Genomic DNA, 27500 nt, shown 5'->3' with positions numbered 1-27500 from the left:
AGCCTCGGATCAAGCCAATCCAAAATAACACTTGGCCAATGTTCTGTGCGTGTGTGTGTGTGTGTGGTTTGGTGAGATCCAATATCATTAGGTTTTAATTGTGTTTCTAGCTAGTGTGTGTTTCCCTGTGGGCCAGACCGAAGGCCTGCTGGGAGAAAGCACAGAGAGAGCAGCTCCTAATGGTCTCTGCTCCATCAACCTCTGCCGCCTCGCGTATTACATGTGCCTAATGGACCCTCCGCGCGCGCGCACACACACGCACACACACACACACACACACACACACACACACACACACGCACACGCACGCACACACGCACACACACAGACTCGTCGATATCCCAGGCTGGGTACAGAGACTACAGAGTACTCACTCTTGCTTTACTGGATGAAGACAGATGTGAGTTCATGAGACAGGGAGAGACAGAGAGAGAGAGTGAGAGAGAGAGAGAGAGAGAGAGAGAGAGAGAGAGACAGAGAGAGACATTTGAACTTTGTCATCCATCCACAACACCCCCCCCCCCCGGAGCCAGCTGGCAGCTAGGACCGGGCGTCATCTATCCCCGTACGTGACGCCGCCATCACCTGCCTACTGAATAATGGACATCATGAACTGGTCATGGCCGTGATACCGGTATTAAGGCGACGACTCGTTCCTCTCTAAACCGGTCTTCTGCTACCCGCCGTCTGTCAGCCCCTCCTCCTCCTCCCCCCGTCTCCAGCACCTGTATCCTCTCTGTCCCGGCCGAGCCTCCCAGCCTCCCGGCCTCCCAGCCTCCAGACGGACTTGGCAGAGGCCGCGCATCTATAATGTGCCGGCGCCATCTGTCGACTTCGCCGCGTGGATCGTGCCGGCGTTTAGATCTCGCTCGCGCGTGACGGGAGACCAACCCCCCTCCGATCTCCGTGAGTCGGAGAAACCCGGGTGAAAGCAGCTGCCGCCCCCCCCTGGGTCGGTCTGTCTGTGTTCCGGGCGGGGGCTCTGCTCCTGACGCCGCACGCCGTGACTTCGCTTCTCCCGACACGACTCCCGTTCGCGTTAAACGTGCACTTTACTCAGAATCTGTTGTTTCGTTATTTAGGGTTTGGTTGGTACTTCCGTTCGAAATCCCCAAATCCGCTCACCTATTATCTCTATAGCACCGATCACCTGCTATTAACACCGATCTCAACGCCGACATATCAACTGCAGTCACAGCGTCAAAACCTCGTCACATACGTTAGGGTGAATAATTTGTTCTACCCATACTGTAGAATAATAGGCCTACTCATGTAGGCCTATAAATAATGGATAGTTGGACAGTAATTATTGTGTCACTGTGTTACTTGTCTTTACCATTGTGATAGTCTAGCTAGTTAATGTTAGCCCGGAAGCCAGATCCCTGATTGGTTCCCATAATGAAATATAACGACTGCTGCCAAAACAGTATCCCAGAGCAACGAGCGGTTACGTTAACGGTAGTAGAATAAACAGCCATTAGTGCAGAAATAGACTCAATAACAACAATTAAACAAGAACAAGAGTTTCTTCAGTAGACGTTTCGCCGTTCTTCCGACTGGATTTGGCACTAACCCTGACGCAGTTAATGTAGCATCAGATACACGACCACAAGATATAAAATGACAATGAAACTTGTGAAACTATTCATTTATCAAAATTATTTTTAAATTGGAATTAGGAGTGCTATAATGTTGTTTTTGACTGAAGATAAAATGAAGTGTGAACGTCATGTCTTTGGCTACATCAGAGATACATGAGGAGTGACAACACCTACTGTGAGAGTAATGACATTGTTTGCCCAGTGTTGAGTACAACACTGTGTACAGTAGAGCCACATAGATCTGTACTCTATCAGGTGTCAATACTGCAGGAAAAGCCTTGTTAATACACCGGTGGGTAGAGTTAGAGGTGTGGCGGTCATTTGAATTCCCTATTTTTGGGGGCTTTTGACAAACCTCAACTCATCATATAAAGATTGTTTTCATTATGCATGACTTTAAGGAAAAATCATGTTTAGCCCTGTTTTAAGGTTACTTATGATCATATAACATCCATTGTATGACCTAAACGGTGGTAGAGCAATTATCAACTTTCTCAAAAGTGCTAGTTTTGTCAACATTTTGATCTGAACCATTGTATATGATCATAAGTAACCTTAAAACAGGGCTAAACATGATTTTTCCCTTTACTACTCCTTTAATGTTAAAGAAACAGCTATTTCTATCAAATTAATACCCACCAATTACATTTTTGTATCATATGCACAGTGGATCAATGGGAAATAGATTTGTAGTGAAGTGGTCCTTTCAACGACAGTATTAAGAGACTGTGGTCTGGAGTTATACATGTAGTATGTCTTGTGCGTCAGATGACTAAGAAAACTCCCATTATCATCCGGGATAACGCCCCCTATCTGCCCGTCACTGGCCAGGGCGTCCTTCTGAACACAACCACTGCAATATTGATCACAACATGGAGGGTCAATTCGGGGGCTGGGAGGAGGTACACACACACTACACACAATCACGCACACGAACACAAACACAACACAGACATGTGTACTGTATGCTCAGGAAAGCATGCGCACAGACACGAAGCCATGCACGTACACACACACACACACACACACACTCCTGGTCATTCCACATCACTGAGAATTAGTCTAATGGTTTCTGAGGAGCTTAGCTGCCTCAGGACACAAAATGCTGGTCTGTCACAGGACATGCTGTCACTTAGCATACACTCTCTGCTAGAGTAGTACACTCTCTCTTGTAGAGTAGTACACCCTCACTTCTAGAGTAGTACACCCTCTCTAAGCATACACTCTCTGCTAGAGTAGTACACTCTCTCTTCTAGAGTAGTACACCCTCTCTCTCTGCTAGAGTAGTACACTCTCTCTTCCAGAGTACTGCACTCTCTCTCTCTCTGCTAGAGTAGTACACTCTCTCTTCCAGAGTAGTGCACTCTCTCTCTCTCTCTGCTAGAGTAGTACACTCTCTCTCTCTCTGCTAGAGTAGTACACTCTCTCTTCTAAAGTAGTACACTCTCTCTTCCAGAGCAGTGCACTCTCTCTTCCAGAGTAGTGCACTCTCTCTCTCTGCTAGAGTAGTACACTCTCTCTTCTAAAGTAGTACACTCTCTCTTCTAGAGTAGTACACTCTCTCTGCTAGAGTAGTACACTCTCTCTGCTAGAGTAGTACACATTCTCTCTGCTACCTAAGCTGCTTGCACACTGTCCCACATTGAGCAACTAGCACCAACCAACACGGAGAGGTGTGTTGCTCTAAGGCTGGGATATAGGTTATTATGGTCTGGGTGTGTGTGTCGCCATGGTGAGGCCTAAGTTATTATGGTCTGGGAGGGTGTGTAGCCACGGTGAAGCATAGGTTATTATGGTCTGGGCGGGTGTGTAGCCACGGTGAGGCCTAGGTTATTATGGTCTGGGAGTGTGTGTGAGGAGCTAACTGCCCCATCAGACTCCAGCACCACACCTGGGCTCTCAGTACTCCCTCTGCTCCTCCATCTCCACCCCTCCCTCCGCGCCTCCTGCCATCCCTCGCTCCGTCCCTCCCGCTCTCCATCCCTCCCTGCCGCTCTCTCTCCCTTTGCTCCTCCCATCTCCATCCATCTCTCCCTTGCTCCATCCATCGCCCCCCTGTCTCCCTCCTTCTCTCAGTCCATCTCTCTCTCCATCCCTCCCTCCCTCCCTCTCTCGCTCCATCTCTCTCCCCTGCTCCATCCTTCTGCCATGCTGGAATCGAAATGGGGGTGGGTGTAACGGTGATATAGGTAACAGAGAAGCAAAGAGAAAGACAGAGAGACAGAGAGGGAGAGAGGGGGAGAGAGAGAGAGAGAGAGAGAGAGAGAGGGAGAGAGAGAGAGAGAGAGAGAGGGGAAGGGATGCAAAGCGGAGTCCCCCGCTAGCAGACTTACTGCCCTGAGGACAGGAAAGCCATCAAGCATCTCCCCATCTCACTGTCCCTCCTCTTCCCTCATCTCTCTCCTATCTCTCCCTCTCTCTCTCATCTCTCTCCTGTCTCTCTCTTCTCTTCCTCTCTCTCCCTCCCTCCATGCGCTGCTACTATAAGCTAGACAAGCCTGTCATCTATGTTAGCAGGCAGTCAAACTCATTTGGCAGTCGGAGCGCTCTCCTCTTTCCTTTGAATAAAACATCTATATACGTATCTGATTTCAGTGGGGAGTGGTATTAATACCCTCCCATAATACTCTGATGACTATATCTAGCGCAGAACGATACCATATGATGCAGGATTTAGCTCAGTGAGGCCCTTTAATGTATAGCGAGTGAAGACTCAGCCGGTGCAACACGCTGGGCTAAATCACCTACTACTGTTGTCAATGACTAGAGCAGCTGAAGTATTACTACTGACCATGATGCCTGATGATCTTAACGCAGCAGGCCACTCTCTTTCTCTAAGCTGATAACTGTGCGCAGAGCGAGAGTGAAGTTATTCAGATCGATAGTCTTAATGACACAGCCCTTCAGGAGCCCCAAAGCAGGTCAATAGGAGGCATAATAACCATCGCAATAGTCAACACTCATGTACCTGTGTGTGTGTGTGTGTGTGTGTGCGCGTGAGTGTGTGTGTGCCCGGGAAGTGGGAGAAATCAGCCATGTGGGAAAGAAACTAATTTAAACGGCTTGGAGGGCCTCTGGAATGAATGCACTCAAATAATCATTGTGGGATCAAATGAGCTTCTTAATAGTGTTTGTGGCTGCAGGGCCCCGATGTGAATCAATATCAGCTACTGAGCATTGATCACCACAGTCAGGTCAATACGCACGGGGTGACTCTAGGACTAGCACTTAGAACCCTGCTACAAACCCCTTCCAGAGAACCCTACTCTAGAACCAAAGAACACTACAAGGGAACGGCACAATAGAACACTACTAGAGTACTCAATCACAGAGCCCTAATAAAGAACCATAGAACCCTACTAGGGTTGCAAAGGAGCGGAAAATTTCTGGTAACAACCCAGCCGGCCGGCAATGTGAAAGGGAGAGACAACTCCTTGACTATCTCAGCTCGCAACCGTAATTCTGACACCAGACAGGGTTGCTGCTGTGTGACGAACTCTAAAGCCGAGATTAAACTAACCACCCTTGGGGAGCGGCGGCCCAATAGGCCGCTCCCTCTGGGATCCGGCCATACTCAGATCTGGCGAGACCACCAGTTCCAGGTGAGCAGCTGCATTGGAACACAATGCATTAGACCGCTACACCACCACAGACCCCCATAACGGGGAACTTAAATGTAGCCTAGTTGGGTAAAAAACTTAAAATGCAATTCTAGATCTTGCAGCGTGATCTTGGTTTCAACCGTGTACTGTGCATTCATCCATCACATGTACAGCTATTTCCTGCATCCTGCACACTAAGAGGGCTGTAGAATCTATTAAAGTTCTACTCACAAATAGATTAAGCAAAAAATGTCATTTTCAAAAAGTTTATTAGAAATGTTTGCCTGCATGTCTGCTTATGACAAAACAACATTTTTATATTTATGTCTCTTTATGACATGGCAAAATTCCCAGTTTATTACCGTTAATTCCTGTTAATTCCCATTGAAATTTTTCAACTTTGAATATTCCCAGAATTTTGCAACGCTAAAACCTACTACTACAAAACACTACTACTGTAGAACACTACTAGAGAACCATAGAACCATACTAGGGAACACTAATAGAGAATCCTACTAATCCTAAACCTATTAGAGAACCCTACTACTAGAGAACCCAATCCTACTGATATAACACTATAAGAACTATACTACTACAGAACCCTGCGACAGAGTATCAAATCAAATCAAATCACACTTTATTTGTGTAGCGTATTTCATACACAGAGGCAACACAATGCAATTTACAGAGAGCAACGGGAGGGTGGGCGTAGGTCCCACCCACCCCTACATGTTCCAGAGGGAAGAAAAAAAACTGTTTCACACGGGGGCCAGAAAAGTGAGCTGTAATAATTCTTCCCTGACCTCTCTCAACGAGACGATCGAGCAAGCTCCTGGAAAATGTTTGTCTATTGGCTAAGAACATATACAGAGCAGTAAACATGGGCTAGATGCTTCATAAGAGAGACAGCACAAATAGTGACAGAGAGGTTGCCTACATGGTAGGCCATTATGTGTTAGCTATCCCTGTAGTCTCTAATATGATATTTGAGTGAATCATATAACAAAGCACAGTAAGCACTTAGCAGAACAGGCTAATAGAGAATGCCACAAGGCAGAGGTGGGGAAACCGAAAGCAGATAGCCTAAGGTAAAGGGACTAGAACCATACAATAGATCCTTACTAGAACCATACAATATGAATCCAACTAGAGAACCAACCTATTGTCCTTCCTGAACGGTTTCCCAAAGAGCTACATAAATTACTTGCTCTGCTTGGTTGAAGTGTTGACCTCACACAGGTTCTGATTGGCTGAACTATTTTCCTTAGACAGGGTTTTGATAGGGTGCCCGGCCTCTATAATGACTTACAGGTGATCCAATAGACGGCTCGTATGAGAGCCATAAAGAGCCCAGTAATGCTGCTCTGCTTTGTCCAGTCAGCAGTACTGCAGTCATTCACTCTCTCCTCCATTACACACACACACACACACACACCCACCCACCCACCCACCCACGCACGCACGCACGCACGCACACACACACACACACACACACACGCACACACACACCACCATCCTAATTAAATGAAAGAGACTGTAATGACCATTCCCATCAGAACACACACTGCTGAAGAGAAAGTGCCTCTGTGGGTGTGTGTGTGCGCGTGCGTGAGAGAGAGAGAGAGAGAGAGAGAGAGAGAGAGAGAGAGAGAGAGAGAGAGATGTTGGAGTTGTCTAGCCTACATGGTCCTCTACGCCATTAGTAGCTTTCATTCCAGTGGTGGAACCCTCTCTGATTTCTCTGTTATTTATTCAACGCTGAAGCATGGAGAAGTGATCAATGGGCGCCCCGGCAGAAATGGCGTGACATTTATGAGAAATAAATTACACGGGAGAGCGCACGCAAAAACATAAACACAAACACGGCCGCGTGCCTCTGGAGAGACGCCCGGGGAGTTCTCATCACGCCGCCCTCCACGCGTACCGCCACCGAGGCGCCGGGCCCTCTCCCTCTTCCCTTCCGCCCTGAACCAACACACTGCCAGCCCCCACAAGCCCCTAACCTCTCTACCTCTCCCCCCTCTAACGATTCTCCCTCCTCCTATCCCCCCCCCCCCCCCCCCCAATCTCCCCTCTTCCCCCTCTCCTTCCATCGCTACTCTCTTGCCCTGAGCCAGTGTCGTTTCACGGTAGGTTCCCCTCGGAGCGGCGGCAGAGCGTGAGCTCGGAGCAGGAGGGGTGAAGAGATTACGGGGGTTTTAGAGGTCCTTAATATGGCCACGGTCGAGAGGCTGTAGGCGTAGATGGCGCGGGCCGGCGCCAGCGGTGAGGCTGTAAGCATAGATGTCGCGGGCTGATACAAATGTTCTGTACGGCGCCCTTAGAGTGTAACAACAGAAGAAGTCGAAGAACCCTCTGAAAAAGATTCCGTGTAGAGCCTAAAGGTTTGCAGAAAGAAGCCTTTTCAGATTGGTGAGCCTTTCCCGGTCAGAAAGCACCATTTAGGGTTCCAAACAGAGAAAGGGGTTCTATGTGGAGATGAGGGGTTCTGTATGGAGCTCCGATGTCTTCTGTCTTCTTTTTATGTTCTTGGAACCAGCCAGGTAGGTAGAGTACTGTAGCATATAGAGCAACCAGCCAGGACATACTGTAGAGTAGCAGATAGAGGGGGTACTAGAGACGAGGGTGCAGTTGGGGTAGAACATCAAGGCTGCGTTCAAATTCAGCTAATAGAGGCGAACGTTCATCGCAAACATGTTTTCTTCGGTCACATTTGAACGGCTTTTAATGAGTGAACGGCTTTTAATGAATAACGTTCCAAATAGTTCGCATAAATGCAACAATGTTCCAAAATAACGTTAGGCTACACATAAAATGGCTTCAAGAAGACAGTGTGTAGGCCTACTTGCTGCGGCATCTTTTGTCATTGATGAATTTTTTGATGATGAGATGTTCGATATTGTTCCACTGCTACAGTGTTGCTTTCCATCTAGTGAACCGGCCACTGGTAGAGTCGAGGGTTTTGTGACCGAAATCCAATCCCCATCAGTAAGCCTGGGTCCATTGTGACCTTGTTCCGTTACTGGCGAACTACCTCTCCAGACTGTTAGCTTCTGTTAGCAAACGTTTGCGGCGAACACAAAGCTAACGGAAAATAGTTAGCTAACGTTCGCAAACGTTCGCTATGTTGGCTGAATTTGAACGCACCCCAGATCTACTGTACAGTGCATCTGGAAAGTATTCATATCCCTTAACTTTTTCCAAATGTTATGTTACAGCCTTATTCCAAAATTGATTATTATTTTTTTTTATCTCAAAATTCTATACACAATACCCCATAATGACAAAGTGAATTTTTTTTTTTTTTTTTGCAAATAAAACAAAAAAACTAAAATATCACATGTACATGTGTTAGTAAGTATTCATTCACTTTGCTATGACATTCAAAATTGAGCTCAGGTGCATCCTGTTTCCACTGATCACCCTTGAGATGTTTCTACAACTTGATTGGATTCCACCTGTGGTAAATTCAATTGATTGGATATGATTTGGAAAGGCACACACCTGTCTATATAAAATCCCACAGTTGACAGTGCATGTCAGAGCACAAACCAAGCCATGAAGTCAAAGGAATTGTCTTTAGACCTCAGAGACAGGATTGTATCGAGGCACAGATCTGGGGAAGGGCACAAAAACATTTCTGTACCATTGAATGTCCCAAAGAGCAGAGTGGTCTTCATCATTCGTAAATGGAAGAAGTTTATGACCACCAGGACTCTTCCTAGAGCTGGCTTCCTGGCCAAACTGAGTAATCAGGGGAGAAGGGCCTTGGTCAGGGATGGGTCCAGGAACCAGGTGGTCACTCTGACAGAGCTCCAGCATTCCTCTGTGGAGATGAGAAAAACTTCCAGAAGGACAACCATCTCTGCAGCACTCCATTAATCAGGCCTTATGGAAGAGTGGCCAGATGGAAGCCTATCCTCAGCAAAAGGCACATGACAGCCCGCTTGGAGCTCACCAAAAGGACTCTCAGACCATGAGAAACAAAATTCTCTAGTTTGATGAAACCAAGATTTAACTCCTTGGCCTGAACGCCAAGCGTCATGTCTGGAGGAAACCAGGCACCGTTCATCAGCTGGCCAATACCATCCCTACAGTGAAGCATGGTGGTGGAAGCTCATGCTGTGAGGATGTTTTTCAGCAGCAGGAAATGGGAGACTAGTCAGGATCAAGCGAAAGATGAATGCCGCCATGTACAGAGAGATCCTTGATGAAAACTTGCTCCAGGGCGCTCTGGATAACAAAGGAGTGGCTTGGGGACAAGTCTGTGAATGTCCCTGAATGGCCCGGCTAGAGCCGAGAATTGAACCCGATTGAACATCTCTGGAGAGATCTGAAAATGGCTGCGGACCAACGATTCAGATCCAAGCTGATGGAGCTTGAGAGGATCTGCAAAGGAGAATGGGAGAAACTGTCCATACACAGTGTGCCAAGCTCGTAGCATCGTACTCAAGATTTGAGGCTGTAATTGCTGCCAAAGGTGCTTCAACAAAGTAAAGGGTGTGAATACATTATGCACATGTGATATGAGTAGGGTTGCAAAGGGGTGGAAAATTTCTGTTCAATTTCCGGAAACATTTCGGAAATTTTCCATGGGAAGTTAAGCTCAGGAATTTTGGAAATGTTTACCTTATTGTAGCCTATAACATCTTTTTTTCACCAATTTTTTATTTTATTTTATATATTTATTTTAGGATTTTATCCTGTTTTCATCCAATTTGGTAGCCAATTGACCCTGATCTAGTGTTCAGTTACCCTCTACTAACTGTTGAGGATTCGTCGCATAAAATGCAGAGTTTCATACTGTGCATTCATCCATCACATGTGCAGTGAATTCTTCCATTCAATGCACAGCTAATTCCTAGCATCCTGCACACTAAGAGGCCTGTAGAATACATTAAAGTTCTACTCACAAACAGATTAAGCAAAAAATTAGATTTTTTTTATTTTTATTAGACATGTTTGCCTGCATGTCTGCTTATGACAAAACAAAATGTTTATTTATTTCTGTCTATTTATGTCTGTTTATGACAAGGTTAATACAGTTGGTATAAATAACCTCAAAATTCCCAGTTTATTCACGTTAATTCCCATTAATTCTAGTTAATTCCCATGGAAAGTTTCCAACTTTGAATATTCCCGGAATTTTGCAACCCTAGATATGAGTGTTTCATTTGAAATAAATCCGCAAAAATAAAAAATAAAACTTTTCACTTTGTCATTGGAGTATTGTGTGTAGAATTTTGAGAAAAAAATGAATTGAATCCATTTTGGAATAAGGCTGTAACCTAACAAAATGTGGGAAAAGTGAAGGGATATGGATAGTTTCCGGATGCATCTGTAGGGGCTGTGGATGGACCAGGGATCACACAGAAGGCTGGAGCAGAGGGGTGTAAGGTGTTGCTGCCGCCAGCTACATAATGAAAAGCTGAGGCCCCCGTCTCTTTAATAACCCTCCGTCTATCTCTCCTCCTCATCTCTTCACCTCGCTCTCCATGTTTCTCATCTCTCCGTCTCTCTCTCTGAGCCCCGCGCCACTCCATCTCTCTCTCCGTGCTCCTACATACGAGTGCTGAATCTGCCCCCCGTCTCGAGGACACGGCCACCATGGCAACCCCCGGAGCGCGTATCTGGCCCGCAATCCCAGTGAGTGAATGAGGCTCTCTTTCCAGGTAGGTTCACACACACACACACACACACACACACACACACACACACACACACACACACACACACACACACACACACACACACACACACACACACACACACACACACACACACACACACACACACACAATCATACCCACAACCAGCCACACACACGTACAACCAAACATGCCCGCATGCGCACGCACGCACACACGCCACTTCGTTTGGTGAGAAGCAGCGTGAGAGAGGAGCAGTGTGTGCCCGAGACGGCGCCGGGACGCCGTCTCTATGCAAATGAACCAAGGCAGCCAATCACAGCAGGCGCCACTGGAGGACAGGGCGGGAAGGAGGGAGGAGGAATGAGAGGGTGAGGAGAGAGGGTTAGGAGGGTGAGGAGAGAGGGTTAGGAGGGTGAGGAGAGAGGGTTAGGAGGGTGAGGAGAGGGGTTAGGAGGGTGAGGAGAGGGGTTAGGAGGGTGAGGAGAGGGGTGTGGTCGGTGGAGTATAGAGTTGAGGGTCTGAGTCCTGGTCGTCTCACCTGCACACTTGATCATAGTGGGAGGATCGAGGGAGGGAGGAGGGAGAGGAGAGAAGGGAGAGGGGAGGAGGGAGAGGAGGGTGAGGAGAGGAAGGAGGAGAGGAAGGAGGAGAGGAAGGAGAGAAGGGAGAGGGGAGGGCGAGAGGAAGGAGAAGGGCGGGGGAGAGGGGAAGAGGGATAGGGAACATTAAGAAACGCCATCTTACCTCTAAGGTCACGACTGATTTTATTGAATGCATCAAAAATGCACAATTTGACGCCTTTTTTTACACTCCTCATGTGATGACTTAGTTGGCCAGCAAACGTAGGGCAACTATTGATGCCTTGGCTACAGTTAAGTCAAAAAATGGCCCAATCAAATAGGATGGCCCTATGGATCAGTGAGGAAACCAATTAATTACTGTAAATAGAAACTGCAGAGAGGCAGAGCAGAAGTGGAGAAAGTCAAAATTGCACATTCACTATTGATATTTCTTTTTTTAAAGAGAAACGAGGTATATAACAAGCCCACTAGAAATGCTCGATGGACTCATTTCTCCAACTTGATCACTGTGAACCAAAATAATCAAAGGGTGCTTTTTTTCCGACTATTGACTGCCTCATAAATCCACCCCCTCCTCCTCCAAAACATTGTGAATGGTTCCCCACGTCTAAATGTGAGGAGTTTGCAGCATATTTCAGGGAAAAGATTACAACCATTAGGATCGGTATTACTCAACCACCCCCAGCTAGGAGTTCTAATCTTACTGTAGGTTCGCTAGCCAACAGTGCACAGGCATTATGCTCTCCTTTTCCCTGGTTGACAGACTCAAGAAAATCCCAACTTAAAGGGGTAGCTCAGAACTTTTGGACATAGAGCCTAATTTACGTTTTACCCATAATGTTGTTGACTGATGGAGAACTGATTCCATGCTGTCTCTCATTCGGGTGTTGGCGGCATGCTAATGCTAGCGCAATCTAACCAAAATGGCTAGCATTAAAATAAAACTCACTTAAACACTCCAAATAAGTAAGGATTGCCAGATAGACTAAACTCCTCATCAAAGTCAGACATATCTCTTTCGAACATGGCCATTGCAACTTGTTGTGTTGATAGGAAGAGAATGGTCTCCTTTTTTGTTCCTTGTTGTGAAGACAATAGTGCCGGCTAGCTACTGTACGTACCCCTCCGTCTCCCTATTTACAGAGAGCCATATAGGTCTGAACAAACAAATGGGTTCAACGATAGTTGGACTTCAAAAATGATGGTAGAAAAAAATCAAATGAGCCCCTGACAGCCTGTCCTCATATTTGATTTGGGTGCACTGTGGAGCATTTAAGTGAGTTTTCTTTTAATGCTAACCACTTCTACTGGCGCTAGCAATAGCATGCCGCAAATGCCAGAACGGGAGACAGCATAGAACCAGCTGAAAATGGTCTCCACCAATCAATAGCATTATGGGTGAGTCGTAAATGAGGCTGAATTACCCCTTTAAGCCTTCTACTGTACCTGCACTCCCCGACCCCATTCCCACTACATTTTTCTAGGTTTTTAGCTGCAGTGCTATTGTTAATCACTCCCTTTTCACTGGCACCTTCCCCAGTGCTCTCTGAAGTTTCATGGTGAAACCCCTCCTGAAGAAACATATAATTTAGATTCTTCAGCACTTAGTGTAGCAATTTTAGTCCAATCTCTAATCTTCTATTTTTAAGCAAGACAATTGTGGTTTTATACAGCTAAATTATTTTTTAAATGCAAACTGTATCTTTGAGAAATTCCAATCTGGTTTCTGAGCCCACCACTGCACAGTCAGCCCTAGTTAAAGTAGTAAATTATCTTAAAAAGTTATTTTTTTCATTCTAAAAACTAATTATTTTATTAGTTTTTGAATCAGTTCATGATTGTGCAATATATGTCAGACATTATTTTGAGCTATGAGCCCTGTAGAGTCCTGCAGTCCTCTGGGCTTCTAACTGTACCAAAGCCCAGGACTAAGAAAAACAGTGAAAAAACTGTAAAAAATACATTCACTAGTTTTAATCCACCTCTGCAGTGAGGGGAAGATATACAAGTGTGACAACAAAGTTGTCAGTGAAAGGTCTCCCTGAAACGTAATGATGAGACAGTACGACTGTTTTATACCTTTAGTGGGATACACCCTCTTAATGATCCATTTGTCACTGTAACCGTTAATCTCATCTCTGAACAATTTGAAGAGTCAGCGTTGACCCTTCACCCATAGATTGCTCTTCATCCTTCGCAGGATGAGGTGCTCAGCTGCTCACTCAACCTTCAAACCTAAACATTTTGCCGTGTCTGCTATGTTTGGTCATTGTTAGTAATCGACTTCCAAGCTAACCTGGAGCATCTTGTCTGCTACCATTGTTAGTACAGTAGTATCACTATCAACCACAGAGCAAGTAAAAATTCTACCACACTCCTTCTCGTGTCTGGTTCCAAGTCATTTAGTTTTTCATCCAAAAGCTCTAATAATGCATCACTGGAGGCAATATGTTTGTTTTAATTGAAGTTTGCTTCTCAAATTTCTAAAACATTAACAGGAGTGGAAGACATTTTGCCCAACATTTTCGTCTGCTTTTAATGAGAGCATGCATCTTTCTGAATGCATGTCTGGTTAGTACGTGTTCTCCATTCATATTTAAGTACAGATGCAATTACCTGGCCCGTACTTACTTTCAGGCTTGGTAAAACTCATTAGACGTGCTAAATGAATCTATTTGCATTTGCCCCTCCCACTATTTTGCACACTCATGTAGAAATGTCCACGCTTGCATATTCATTAAGGCAAACGCACAATAATGGACAAGGTGCGTATCTTGCACATTTGAGACCCAATCCTCAGTGCACCCCATCAGATCAGCTTGATATTTTTTATGCACTTTTATGGTTTTACACATGCAACCCTTTAGTAGATAAGCCCCTTAACGATTCAAAGTTGTGCAATATGGAGGCCTACTAAAACATGACCTAGAAAAATAGCTTGGCCAACACTCACAGCTTACAGTTTAAAATTGGAAAACTTTTGTTAAGAAGTAAGCCTTCTATTTCCCTGGCAAATAAAATGGACAAGCTCATGGCACTAACAGGGAGCCATAGTGATTATAGGGAGTGTAGTATTTTGTGATGCCCCAAAATGATCATTGCTCCTTCCAGTAGATGTCCTTAGCCTTCACTGTCCACTGGCTGTGTTCAGGTATGTATAAATACCGCCTGCGTGCACCATCGAACTGCTACTGTAGCTCCTAATCCCTAACTACAGAACAGGGGTTCAGGTTGAGGAGGGTGTTAGGGGGGGTTACGGGTCGTGAGTTCGGGGCTGGGGTCCTACCTGCACACTTGGTCCTGGTGATCAAGGGGGGTCCGGTCATGCCCGTGCCCCCGTCCTTGGGCCGCGTCAGCAGGACCCTGATCTCGTACTCCGTGTCCGGGTCCAGGTGCCACAGCTTGTAGTTGGGGGAGTTGACGGCGTGCGTCTCGGTCCAGCTCCCTGACGTCATGCGGTACTGGACCTCCTTCAGGATGATGGGCCCGTCGCCGAAGATGGAGTTGGCGTTGAGCTGGATCAGCAGGTAGGTGGGCCCGACGCCCAGCAACTGAGGCGGAGCTATGGGCCGCGGGGGCTCTGATTGGAGGAAATAATAGGGAGCGTGATAAGAGTTAGAGCGAAAGATGGAGGAAAGATAGGATGTGGAATGGTTCTGATATTGACACAGCAGGTCAAGTTGAGAACATTGGACTGATAAAGTACGTATACACACACACACACGCACACGCATACACGCGGGTGCACCCACTTTAGACGGAGATGGCTGATATAGCCTCATTGAGCTATCCGCAGGTCACATCCGACCCAATATCTTATTAATGACGGGAAATGCTGCTGATTGAGGTTTTAATCTCTCAAGTGGTCTGCTTTCCAGCAGAGATAAATCACAGGTCTGTTCTTAGCCGTATCCAGGTAACTGAAAGGCTCATTGATTTGCTTCCCCCCTCCTTTTTTCCCTTTTTTCTTCAATGTTCCAATTCCTGTCCAGAAATGACATTCTTCCTTCTGTGGACTAAAATGAACCCACCAGGAGCATCTTCGCAATTTATTTTCAAACACAATTAATTAGGCGGCAGCGCTGTTTGTGGGGAGGAGAGGGAAGGGAGCCCATCAGTGGAGGAGCGAACAGGCCATCTGAATGCAGTCAGGCAGCAGCCAATCTAATTTGAAGCAGTACCTGCAGGCAAGAATCACTCTGACTGTGTAAGGAGGCATCTACACAACAGGCTTGGCTCGCACGGCGCTACGCTACACGCGACTACGCTACACACCGCTACGCTACACACAGCACAACTACACGCTGTCGCACGACGCGTCGCCCGCTATAACGTTACACGGCACTCTACACTATGGCACTACACACAGCTACATGGCACACTGCAACACTACACACTTCTACACTACGCTACAACACTACACACTACAACACTACACACTGCTACAATATAACACTACACACTTCTACACTACAACACAGCTACGCTACACTACAACACTACACACTGCTACACTACACTACAACACTACACAATGCTACATTACAATATGCTGTGGCACTACACACTGCTACACTACAACACTACACTACAACTGGAGAATGACCGATATACTGAGCCGACACTGGTTTACCTGCCATACTGAGCAGATATTGGCCTTTTCTAGTCTATCTGCCATCGGCTTTTCTTTATCAGTTTAGTCAATAAATTCATAGCTAATCCACACTCTGAAGTCGACTGTCGACTCGGAAAACTGCCGCTATTCCGCCCACTGAGCTGGGAAACGTCTGGGGAAAAAGAGCCGTGATATAACACACATGTATGCCTTGCAAGCAAATGTCAGCCATTGAGCTGGTTATCAGCAGTAGGCAGCAACAAGTGATCTGTGACAAACATGCGAGTGGGAGGAGAAGGGATGTGAGAGGAGGTACAGTCTCGCTCTCTCAGGCAGGACGATCAAGTCACAACACATCCACTTCTTGACAGATAGCCGAACAAGCCAGCGTGATTGAGTTAGAATTCCGTCTTTGCAACTGAGTTATGTAGATGCACGCTAGCAGCTGAAATAAAATTGCATTTGCAGTGAATAGATATTATTTTTCTCATACAGCTACAGTAGTAGTGTTATAGGTTCAGAGCACTACATTTTAATTTATTTAACATATGTAACAATGTAAAACATTTAAAGGCAGTTATGTGATCCAAAAAAGTATTTGGCATAAAAAATTATAAATTTAATAATATTTAATATTTGCATAAAATATCTGCATTTATTTGCCTTAACTCAAATATCGGTGCATTCAGCCCTAAAGTAAACATATTGGTCATTCTCTAACTATAACATCACACATTGTTACACACTACACCACTCCTACAGTATTAGCAGTATTACAGCTAGAAAACACCGTCACTATCAGGAGAGTTAAGTTCTCTCCATAGACAAACAACAAAAGAATAGAAAAGCAATAGTTAAAATCTATTCCCTGGTGACTTTAAGTCAGCCTAGTTTCTTATCCTTGTCCTCTCTGAGCTGTGTGTGTGCACGCATGTGCCATTGTGTGAGATTGTGTGTGTGTTCCTGTATCATTACCAGGCCTCATCAGGTGAGGCTTGGCAGACAGGAAGTCGGGGGTTGTCACACAGGAAGCGTTCTTCTCGGGGAGAGCTGACAGGTGCGGTTTCATCTACGCTTAAAAAAGAAATCTTCCGGAATTCTACTCCTCTGCTGCTGACAGCCGTCATGGCATCCACCAATCAGACGGATGTTTATAGTACACACACACACACACACACACACACACACACACACACACACACACACACACACACACACACAAACACACACATAAAAGATATTCAAGAATCAAGATGCATAAAACATGTGTTTTTCAGTAGTAACACTTCAATCCTTTCTGATGAAAAATGGATGCGTAGAGTACGGAGAGGAGCGGATCATATGATTTGGTTCATGGTAACTTAAACAGGCGTGGCCCTACTATCGAACCGTTTCACAATTGCATTAGCTTTATAGGTGAAAAATCAATATCAAGGCTACATAAAAATATCTCGACACAAAAGGCTCAAATAAACGTCTTGGTTTAAATGTGATTTATACACTTCAAGCGCTGTCTGGGGAGTGTAAGCAGCCTTTGTTGGGGTATAAAGGGATGGCGGTGCGGCGCATCCCCAGAGAGGTTGGCTCCAGCCTGCAGTCTATCAGAGGTAGGAGTGATGAACCCAGCAGTGCCTCCATTAGTCCCGCAGCTCCGCCGCCGAGACGCGGCGCTCGCCAGGCATGTTTGTCATTAGGGCTGTGTTCACGTCAGCAGCCTTGTCAATAAAGTTTAGTTTCTACCAGCGAGGCGGGGGGAGGGGGGTCATAGTGAGTGGTACCTCAGCGCAGCTGCTGGTTAGCTACTCTCCTCCGAGCTGTGTCAGATCAATACCCTCCCTCCTCCTCCCGCCCCCGACCCCCCACCCCCAGACTCCGAGAGATGCTAACGCTTCAGCGTTTTCATTTTGTTGCCGGGGCGAGGAGCGAGGAGCCGCCAGGGCCCCGCTGTCACTGGAGGTTTGGTGGAGGAGTCGCTAATAAACTCCCCGCCCACGGGTTGGGGGTGTGGTGGGGGGGGTCGGCGTGCTAGGCCGGGCGCGCTGGTGCCATCTCTGTTTACATCTGCGTCGTATCGATGGCCCAGAAATATCCCCGGAGATCAGCGTCTAGTGAGGTGAGGGGCGTGGGTGGGGGGGGAGAGGGGGGGGCGTGGATGCAGTGCAGCTGTCGCCGTGGTTACGGTTCAGTGGCCGTCTGGTCACCAGGCCTACACTACCCAGAGTCCTCTACAAGGCCACAGGACTAAGCTACCCAGTCCTCTACAAGGTCACAATACTACACTACCCAGAGTCCTCTACAAGGTCACAACACTACACTACCCAGAGTCCTCTACAAGGCCACAGGACGAAGCTGTCCAGAGTCCTCTACAAGGCCACAGGACTAAGCTACCCAGTCCTCTACAAGGTCACAATACTACACTACCCAGAGTCCTCTACAAGGTCACAACACTACACTACCCAGAGTCCTCTCCAAGGCAACAGGACTACGCTACCCAGAGTCCTCTACAAGGTCACAGGGCTACAGGTACACTACCCAGAGTCTTCTACAGGTCCAGGGCCTATTGCTGCGTTCCGTTTGGCTGGGAAGTGGTGAGGTTGGAGTGATGGAGAACGACGTCACCCCCGAGGTAACTACATGACAGTAGACACAACAACAACAACAGCTCGGAACAGAGATGGCCGTTAGCTAGCTTTGTTTGCCAAACCAGTACACAACAACGCATTATACGGTAATATGCCCTTAGATAACGTGCGTGTACAGTATGACGGATTTAAGACACAAATAAGACAGAATTGCTAATAAAACATGTGACAGCCCTCTGTCCCGGCATGGGTAACCCTCCTCGTTCTCTCTTTTGTGTGCAGGGCAGGAGCCCAATCAGGACAATTGGGGACAGCTGCCTGGTTGTCCTGGGTACAGCTTACAAGGTGCTCCGGTCCACAGGCTCTCTCTCCCTCCACCAGCACCATTATTCCTTTGTTTGGCCTTGTGGCTGATTGTTTTGTTATCCTACACCATACAACACCCTGCTCGCCATACTTCCCACTGCATCCACTCACCTACAGTATACTACTGATACTCATTCTCATACCCATTGGATTATTGTTTAGTTGGATACTTTACTTGCATTCAATTCTTGGTTATTTTGATTATACATGGTGTGTGTCTCCCTTTTTGTTACGGCCAAGAGCCAGGTTATAACAAACAGTATTACTAAAGTCTCACTGTAGTTACACAGGGAGCCGCCATCTTGTTAACGGCTTCCAGAGCGAACTGGGGGCGGGGCGGAGTGGTACGAGTTCACGAGTGGGGGGAGGTTTCCGGTTGAAACCCTGCGTACTACTGTAGTATACAGCTCTCTGGCGGGCCACGTCACCGCTCGGCCTCCGCCGAGCCGCCCACGGCCGTCGGCCAGGCAGCTGGAGCGGCGCCGGGACGGTCTCCCTCCGGCCCGGTCTCCCTCCGGCGCCTCTCGTCTGGATATTCAGATGTGTGCCGCTGCGCCGTCTGAATAAACAGATGCTTCCGGTGGTTCGCTTTGCATATTTATCTTTGACTTCCGAATAATGAATATTTAGAACTCGCTGTGATGAGCGGGAGATGTGTGTGTGTGTGTGTGTGTGTGTCAGCGTGTGGAGAACATGGCCGTAAGGAGTGTGACGGACGTGGTTTTACCTGCGAGTCATTTACATAGTGTGTCAAATATACAGTAGTGGGTCATGTACATCATGTACAGTATGCTACAGTATGTGTGTAATCAGTGACATGTATGGTGTTGTCGTACTGCAAGTCAAATGTATGTGACGTGAAATGTCATATGTACAGTATGTCAAATGCTGGGGTGGTAATATGGTGTGTGTTGTATGTTTCATGTCTGAAGTGACATGTATGCTGTCTGTCTGTCGTTTGCTGTGTCAACTGTGCGTCTGCATGTGCACGCGGGTGTGAATATGGAGGGGGACAAACACCCACGCACCTCTGACGAGGAGTCCAGCGAAGTTGGACACGCCCGAGCCCCTCTCGGATTGGGTGACACAGCGGTAGAGGTCTTGGTCCTGATTGGTTACTTCCTTCAGTATGAAGGAGGCGGCGAATCGTCTGTGGTTGATGTTCTTGGTGTGGGCCACGGGGATGTCCTCGCCGTTCTTCCGCTGGGAGCACAAGCATGACTTAGCCCTGCTGTAGCACACTTTCCTTTTCTCTACCTCTCTCCGTCTCTCTCCAACCATCCCTCCCTCCCTCACCCCCCTCCCTCCCTCTGTCTCTCTCTCCATCCCTCCCTCACCCCCCTCCCTCCCTCTGTCTCTCTCTCTCCATACCTCCTCACCTGTCTCTCTCTCTCCATCCCTCCCTACCCCTCTGTCTCTCCATCCTTCCCTACCCCTCTCTCTCTCTCTCCATCCCTCCCTCACCCCCCTCCCTCACTCTGTCTCTCTCTCTATCCCTCCCCACCTGTCTCTCTCTCTCCATACCTCCTCACCTGTCTCTCTCTCTCCATCCCTCCCTACCCCTCTGTCTCTCCATCCTTCCCTACCCCTCTCTCTCTCTCTCCATCCCTCCCTCACCCCCCTCCCTCCCTCTGTCTCTCCATCCCTCCCTACCCCTGTCTGTCTCTCCATACCTCCCCACCTGTCTCTCACTCTCCATCCCTCTCTCCCTACCCCTGTCTCTCTCCATCACTCCCTACCCCTGTCTCTCTCCATCCCTCCCTTCCCCTCTGTCTCTCTCTCCATCCCTCCCCACCCGTCTCTCTCTCTCAATCCCTCCCTACCCCTCTGTCTCTCCATCCTTCCCTACCCCCCTCTCTCTCTCTCCATCCCTCCCTACCCCCCCCCCCTTTCTCTCTCTCTCTCTCTCTCGCTCTCCATCCCTCACTCATCTACCTGCAGCCAGAGTTTGTTGTTGACGGCGTCTCGTCCGGTGGCGATGCACTGGAAGCTGGCGTTCTGTCCAGCGTTGACTTCCACATCACCCAGCCGCAGGAAGTGAGGTGATTTGTCTATGGTGGGGAAAACAATTACAGCTGTCAGAAAACGCCGTCGAGGTGACGCGGTCAATACCGCCCCGCGGTCACCCGGCAACCACTCCCAATGTCTGGCCCCTTAACTCATCTGTCAGACTGTCTGTTGGGAATTGGGGGTACTGGACACGCACGCAAGCACGCACGCACGCACACACACACACACACACACACACATTCACAATTTTCCCCAAACCCCTCTACCACCCCCCCACACCCCCTCTCTCTCCCTCTCTCTCTCTCTCTCTCTCTCTCTCTCACACACGCACACATCAAACGTTTCACTCTGCAACTGCGGCTTCAAACGCGTTACTGTGAGTTTAACCGTCTTCCGTAAATTCGCCGGCCAATTGAAACCCTAGTCAGTTTGCCCCCGGGGTCGCGCCTGGCTGCGCGCCGACTGATGGGCTATCTCCGGAGCAGCGGACGCACGTGCTCGGCGCGGCACAATAACGCGTACTGTAGCTTAGTGCACGTTGCTTTGGGGGGGAGGGGGGGATGGGGTGGGGCGGGGGGATGATGGGGGCAGGGCTCTCCCAGCTATGCAGAATGCTGAGTGGGCCTGATCACCTTAATAATGGCTTAATTTCCTGCTCCAGCGACACTGCCGCTCCTAATGCGCTGTGCCGTCTTCGGTCTTATCTGCCTCCCGCACACAACCTCCCTGTCTTACTCCTCCCCTCCCCCACACCCTCCTCCTTTCCCCTCCCACCGCCTCCCCCTAACCCTCCTCACCCCCCAACCCCTCCCCTCCCCCACTAGCCCAGTCTCCCCTGCTCTAACCCCGCCTGGCTTCCTGCGAGGAGCAGCTGACGGGCCGAGGGCGGGATGGCGGCCGGCGGCAGGACGGGGGCTGGGCCCGATCGCCGGCCAACTTCCTGCCGCCTCTGAGCGCCACTTTTGGCCAGCGTCAACAACCGCTAGTCGGCATGACGTCGGTGTCGTGCGAGGACCGCTCGCCCACACTTCATCTGCACACTCACGCCTGCTAGTGTAAATAGTGTAGGGTAGGGGGGAGCGTTAAGAGATTTCGGGGTTAAGAGTTAGGGCTGACGATAGGAGCGGAGACACTCACCGCAGGGGTAGCTGAGGACCTGAATGTCATCCACCGCTATGATGCCGGCCTTACCGGCAGACACCTCAGCCTCGAATATGACCTGCAGGACGAAGGAGAGGAGGGGAGGGGAGGGGAGAGGAGAGAGGAGGAGAGGAGGGGATAGAGGAGGAGAGGAGGGGAGGGGAGAGAGGAGGAGAGGAGGGGATAGAGGAGAGAGCAGGAGAGGAGGGGATAAAGGAGGAGAGGAGGGGAGGGGAGAGAGGAGAGGAGGAGGGGAGGGGAGAGGAGGGGATAGAGGAGGAGAGGAGGGGAGAGGAGAGGAGAGAGGAGAGGAGAGGAGGGGAGAGAGGAGGAGAGGAGGGGAGGGGAGAGGAGAGGAGGGGAGGTGAGAGGAGAGAGGAGGAGAGGAGGGGAGGGGAGAGGAGAGAGGAGGGGAGGTGAGAGGAGAGAGGAGGAGAGGAGGGGAGGGAAGGGGAGAGGAGAGAGGAGGGGAGAAGAGACAAAGAGTATGACAGTCAGTGTGACATACAATTAGTATCAGGGAGAAGAGTTTCAGAAGGTTTAGAGCACGTGTTAGTTTAGTGGATCAGTGGGCCTGACAGGTTGTTTGTCTGTGTGTGTGCGTGTGTGTGTGTGTGTGTTTGAGCATGTGTGTATGTTTGCGTGGGTGTGTATCCAACTGAGTCTCTCTCCCGAGATTCAAACGGAGGCAACAACTATAAATCCACCTCTGTGGACGCAAACCTGCTGGGAGGACAGGAGGGAGCACACACACGCATACGCACACACACACACACGCACACGCGCACACACACACACACGCGCACGCGCACACACACGCACACACACACACACGCACACACACACGCACACACACACGCACACACGCACACACGCACACACACACGCACACACACACACACACACACACACACACACACACACACACTCTACCAATTCCTTCTGTAAGGAGGCGAAGTCTTTAATTTCCGAAGAAGAAATCAGTCTTCACAACAGTGTGAAGTGGCCAATCACCTCAGAGGTCTGAATGGAAGGTTCCAGCACCCCGCCACCAGCCTGAGATGAAGCATAATAGGCGTGGGTAATGACAGGCTCCTGTATGGTCCACTGTTCTGTCCTCCCTCAATTCACTCCTTGAGAGATGCCAACACAAAAGAGGAGAGGGAGAGAGAGGGAGCGAACGAAAGGTAGAAAGAGAGAGAGAGAGAGAGAGAGAGAGAGAGAGAGAGAGAGAATACGAACTAGAACAAATAAAAAAGATAATGAAAGGTAGAAAGAAAGGAAAGAATGAGACAGAGAGAGAGAGAGAGAGAGAGAGAGAGAGAGAGAGAGAGAGAGAGAGAGAAATGGAGGAGGCCGGTCGGTGGTCAGAACATTGAGGTATCCAGTTGGAACGGTGGGCCGTCGTCTGATCACAGGACCTGCCGAACCTACTACCTAACTGCGTAGTTACCGTCCATTAGAGGACGTTCTGTTCTGAGAGTTGACACCGGCATCATTACAGCCAAAGTGTCGAGTGCGAGATGTCATTCTCGTCTTTCCTCGCTCATGGTTCCTTTTTAGGCCGTTTGACTTTGTCTGAGCGTCTTCCGGGTGTTTCCTTTTTCTTTGTGTTTTCTGAGGGCTGCTCACCAACAGTATTCTTGTTGCTTGCTCAGCTGTGATTGCTAGATTAGCTGGCAACACAAACATAGGCATAGTTTGATGTGTGGACGCTAGGGACATGTCCACACCAAAGCCAAAGCCACACAAACACAAATTGAGCAAAATAATTGCAGAGTGAAAACTGTCGTTGTAATATTAGGCTATAATTCACAACATCACGAAACAGGAGCCTCCTACGAAACCTGACCCATGAAAGTAGGTCTTGTTGACAGCTGCATCAAAATCAACAAGCTAATCAACAACCTGACTCTTTCCTCCCTCGACTCGAGCTCAGTAACGTTACTCCCTCATCAACGGTTAATCCACAATGTCAGAGAGAATTTGGATTTAGCAGGTAAGATCGAAGTTCTCAGACAGTAGGGGATATGACGGACTGCAAATTTGTTTAGGCGGATTCTCCTATTTTTACTATTTAAAATGGGTGAAATTGTACTGCAAATCGTTTTGTAAAAATTGCATTTTTCACCTTACTGTACCAAAAATGGGGCCGGTTACACCATGTCTTACTAAGTGCAAACTAACCGTAGTTATAGTGTAACGTAATGTAATGCTACTGTATGTCAAAGCAAGACCAATTCAAAACTTCCAAAATTACTTCTTAAACATGATCAGTATGGGGCATTCTGGATTCATAGTTAGTTGAAATAAGCTGCGAGACTAGCATGTCCACAGCGAGCTGCAGAACAAACCAAAGTCAACGATATATTTTGTTGTAAAGGGTCAAATTGTTGGATTCAAAGAGGAACTACAGGATTTAATTTCTGCCTGTTTTCTCAGCCTTATTTTCAGGAATTTTACAGTAAGGGTTTAGTAGTGACTAAACTATGACTTATGCCAAACTGGTGCAACCCAGTCCAGATGTGTTCTGTTGGGTGAGGGTTAGTTGTAACAGATCCCAGCAGGCATGCACGAACCCGGACCGAATCCGGATGGGCCCGATGGGGGCCAGCAAAAGTCATCTCGTGACTAGTCAGATCTGGTCCAGAATATAACCCTATTTCAACTAACATAAATATTACTGAGAAATATGTTGCAGCTTCGGGACGATGTTGATGATCTCAGCCCAACATCAGCAAAACGTGAGCGCTCTCTGGGTAGACCGTTGAAAATGAGCACTAGGCCTACGGCCAAAACAGTCTTTCTGAACTTTTAATCTGTTCAAAAACACTTTAAGATATCTGACCAGCTGGAAACATTTGCGCTGATTTACTGTTTTCGTTTGAAAATGCGATAGCGTGTCACAAAACTCATTATGATAATTTGCTGAGCTCGATATTTCTCCAAAGTCATATTGCACAGGCGAAATGTGGTCTACACAAATTTCAATTGATGATATGGCAGCACTTCTGGGTCTGACTCCAATTTTTTTTTTTTTTAAAGAAAGAAAAAAAAGTTAAATAGCGATGACAACATGTAAACACTTTGTTCTTGGCATTTATACAACAGCATGGTGGTTGAGCGGTAGAGTACCTAGTCGGTTAGACACACACACACACACACACACACACACACACACACACACACACACACACACACACACACACACACACACACACACACACACACACACACCTGTCAGGCTCATCTCCCTGCTGAGGGCCATATTTACTCCTCTCTCATCTCTTCACCTGTCAGAACCAGTGAGAGAGAGAGAGATGAAGCTGCTCCGCCTCCTTTTGCCATCACCCCCAATCTCTCTCTCCTTCCACCCCTCTCCCGTCTCCCTCTCTCTAGCCTTCCCCTCCCTATCTCGCCATCTCTCTCAACCTCCTCTCTCCCTGCATCTCTCTCAACCCCCCCTCCACACACACACGCTTTCTCTCAATTTTTCCACTCCTCTGTCTCATCGTTTCGCTCCCCTCAGTCTTCTTCAGAGGCACTCTGGGGCACCCCCTCCTCCCCGCCCCCAACCTCTCCACCCCTCCCCTCCATCTCCCTTCATCATCATCATCCCGTCAGCCCCCCCCCCCCCTCCCCCCCGACTTCATTATTCTGTGCCTGCGATCTCTCTGGATAATCACTGTCAAACAGCCCGGTATTGATACAGATGTGAGAGGAGAGGAGAGGAGAGAGGGAGCGAGGGAAGGAGAGAGAGAGAGAGAGAGAGGGGGAGAGAGAGAAAAAGAAAGAGAGAGAGAGAGCAGACAGAATGAATGAGTGAGAGGAGAAGAGAGGGGAGCTTTTTATTTCCCTGGGAGCAGGCAGCTCGCGTCATTCATCCTTCCTGGAGGGAGATATGTGGTGAAATGTTTCCTTTTTAAGAAAGATGCAACCGGTGTGCAGATCTCCTGGCAGCCGGCGTGTGAAGCCAGGCGGAGAGGAAGGGCCTATTACAGCCCAGCTATACTGCCACGGGCGTCAGACCCCCCCCCCCCCCTCCCTTCCTCCCTCCCTCCATCCCCCCTCAACCCCCCCCCCCCCCCCCCCCCCCCAACCCCCCTTCCAATCTGAGGAGGTGTGACAAAGGTAATCGCACCACATCACACACTAGGGCTTGGATTACACTCGCGCGGAAGTCAATGGCTACGTTTTGGAACGGGTAAAACGATCCGCAATTACACGCAAAATTGCAAATGCATATCACACCACCATTAAAGAGCACAGCGAGCGGGCGATTTACGAGTTTGAGCTACTGCAATCAAGGGTATATTTTTCTTGGCTAGTGGCATAGTCTATAATGTTGTGAGTTTAAAATGCAGCTGTCGAGCCATCCAATCAATGTCAACAGTAATCAACAAATACATTTCCATCCCCAACAAATACATTTCCATCCCCGTTTGTGTTCCATGTCTGGTGAGCATTCCTTGCTTTTAAAATAATAATGTTTATGGCAAATCCAAAAAGCCTACTTTTATTTAAATCTCTAATTGTTCAATCTCTAATTGTTCAATATACAATTATTGTTATAATTGTATAACAATATTATACCCTAACTAGTAATCTGAACAATCTGATAATACTGGTAGGCTATTTCCCGGTATTTTGGTTGTAACTAAACCATTCATAAAAGTTCACCATTCACTTTTTTTGCGACTCTGACATGTAAATCAAATCCGGAGCCCGTCTTGAAAATTGGAATATTCTAACTCATCCCCATCATTCATCCTTCCTGGAGGAATCCCGCAATACTGCAGTCCCCCTGCCCTGCCCCACCTAACCACAGTGCTAAGTGATGGACTCTGTTGGGTTAGTTGTCTCTGCTGCTGCTGCTGCTAAGTGGCCGCCCACACCAGACCACAGCTCCCAGGTTGGATTTCTTCCAGAGTCGGTGTCCGGCAGTGCTGACCACAACAGCCGCGAAGACAGAACGCCCCATTAGAGAGAGCCAGATGGCTTCTCTCATCAATACAGTCTTAGGATGAGGGATCTGTGGACTGCGTGTTTCTAACGACGTTAAAGATCTTGAGAGGCCGTCGTTAACAGTGATTACCCCGCCTTAATGGGCGCGCTGCACAGCTGTGCTGTGGAGACGTTCTTTGTGACGGCAGACTGCTTATCTGTGGGTAGCATGGTCAGCACACTGGGAGAGGTCATACGCTGGGAGTTCGAGTGATACACCCCCCCCCCCCCCACACACACACACACACACACACATGCAAATAGGCATAGGCACCTTCACTCTCCCCGGGAGGGCTACACTCCAGGCAGGCAGGCAGGAGTGACTCACGCTTGTGGAAGTCCTCACTT

At 48.2% G+C, this 27500-nt stretch overlaps 1 protein-coding gene across 1 annotated transcript in view; it reads right to left on the bottom strand.

The window, feature by feature from the left end:
* Positions 1-27500, bottom strand: part of ptprk (protein tyrosine phosphatase receptor type K) — a 114123-nt gene that overhangs the window by 32104 nt on the left and 54519 nt on the right. The window contains exons 5-8 of the mRNA XM_084453757.1: positions 22146-22227; positions 20934-21049; positions 20027-20201; positions 14722-15015 (exon numbers count right to left, since the gene is read on the bottom strand). Of these exons, the coding sequence (XP_084309883.1) occupies positions 14722-15015; positions 20027-20201; positions 20934-21049; positions 22146-22227 (667 nt within the window). The remainder of the gene's footprint in view (positions 1-14721; positions 15016-20026; positions 20202-20933; positions 21050-22145; positions 22228-27500) is intronic.

This window comes from Borostomias antarcticus (assembly GCF_949987555.1).
Source record: "Borostomias antarcticus genome assembly, chromosome: 19".
Lineage (NCBI taxonomy): Eukaryota > Metazoa > Chordata > Actinopteri > Stomiiformes > Stomiidae > Borostomias > Borostomias antarcticus.
The sequence above is the reverse complement of the archived record's forward strand: the minus strand, read 5'-3'. Positions and strand labels throughout refer to the sequence as shown.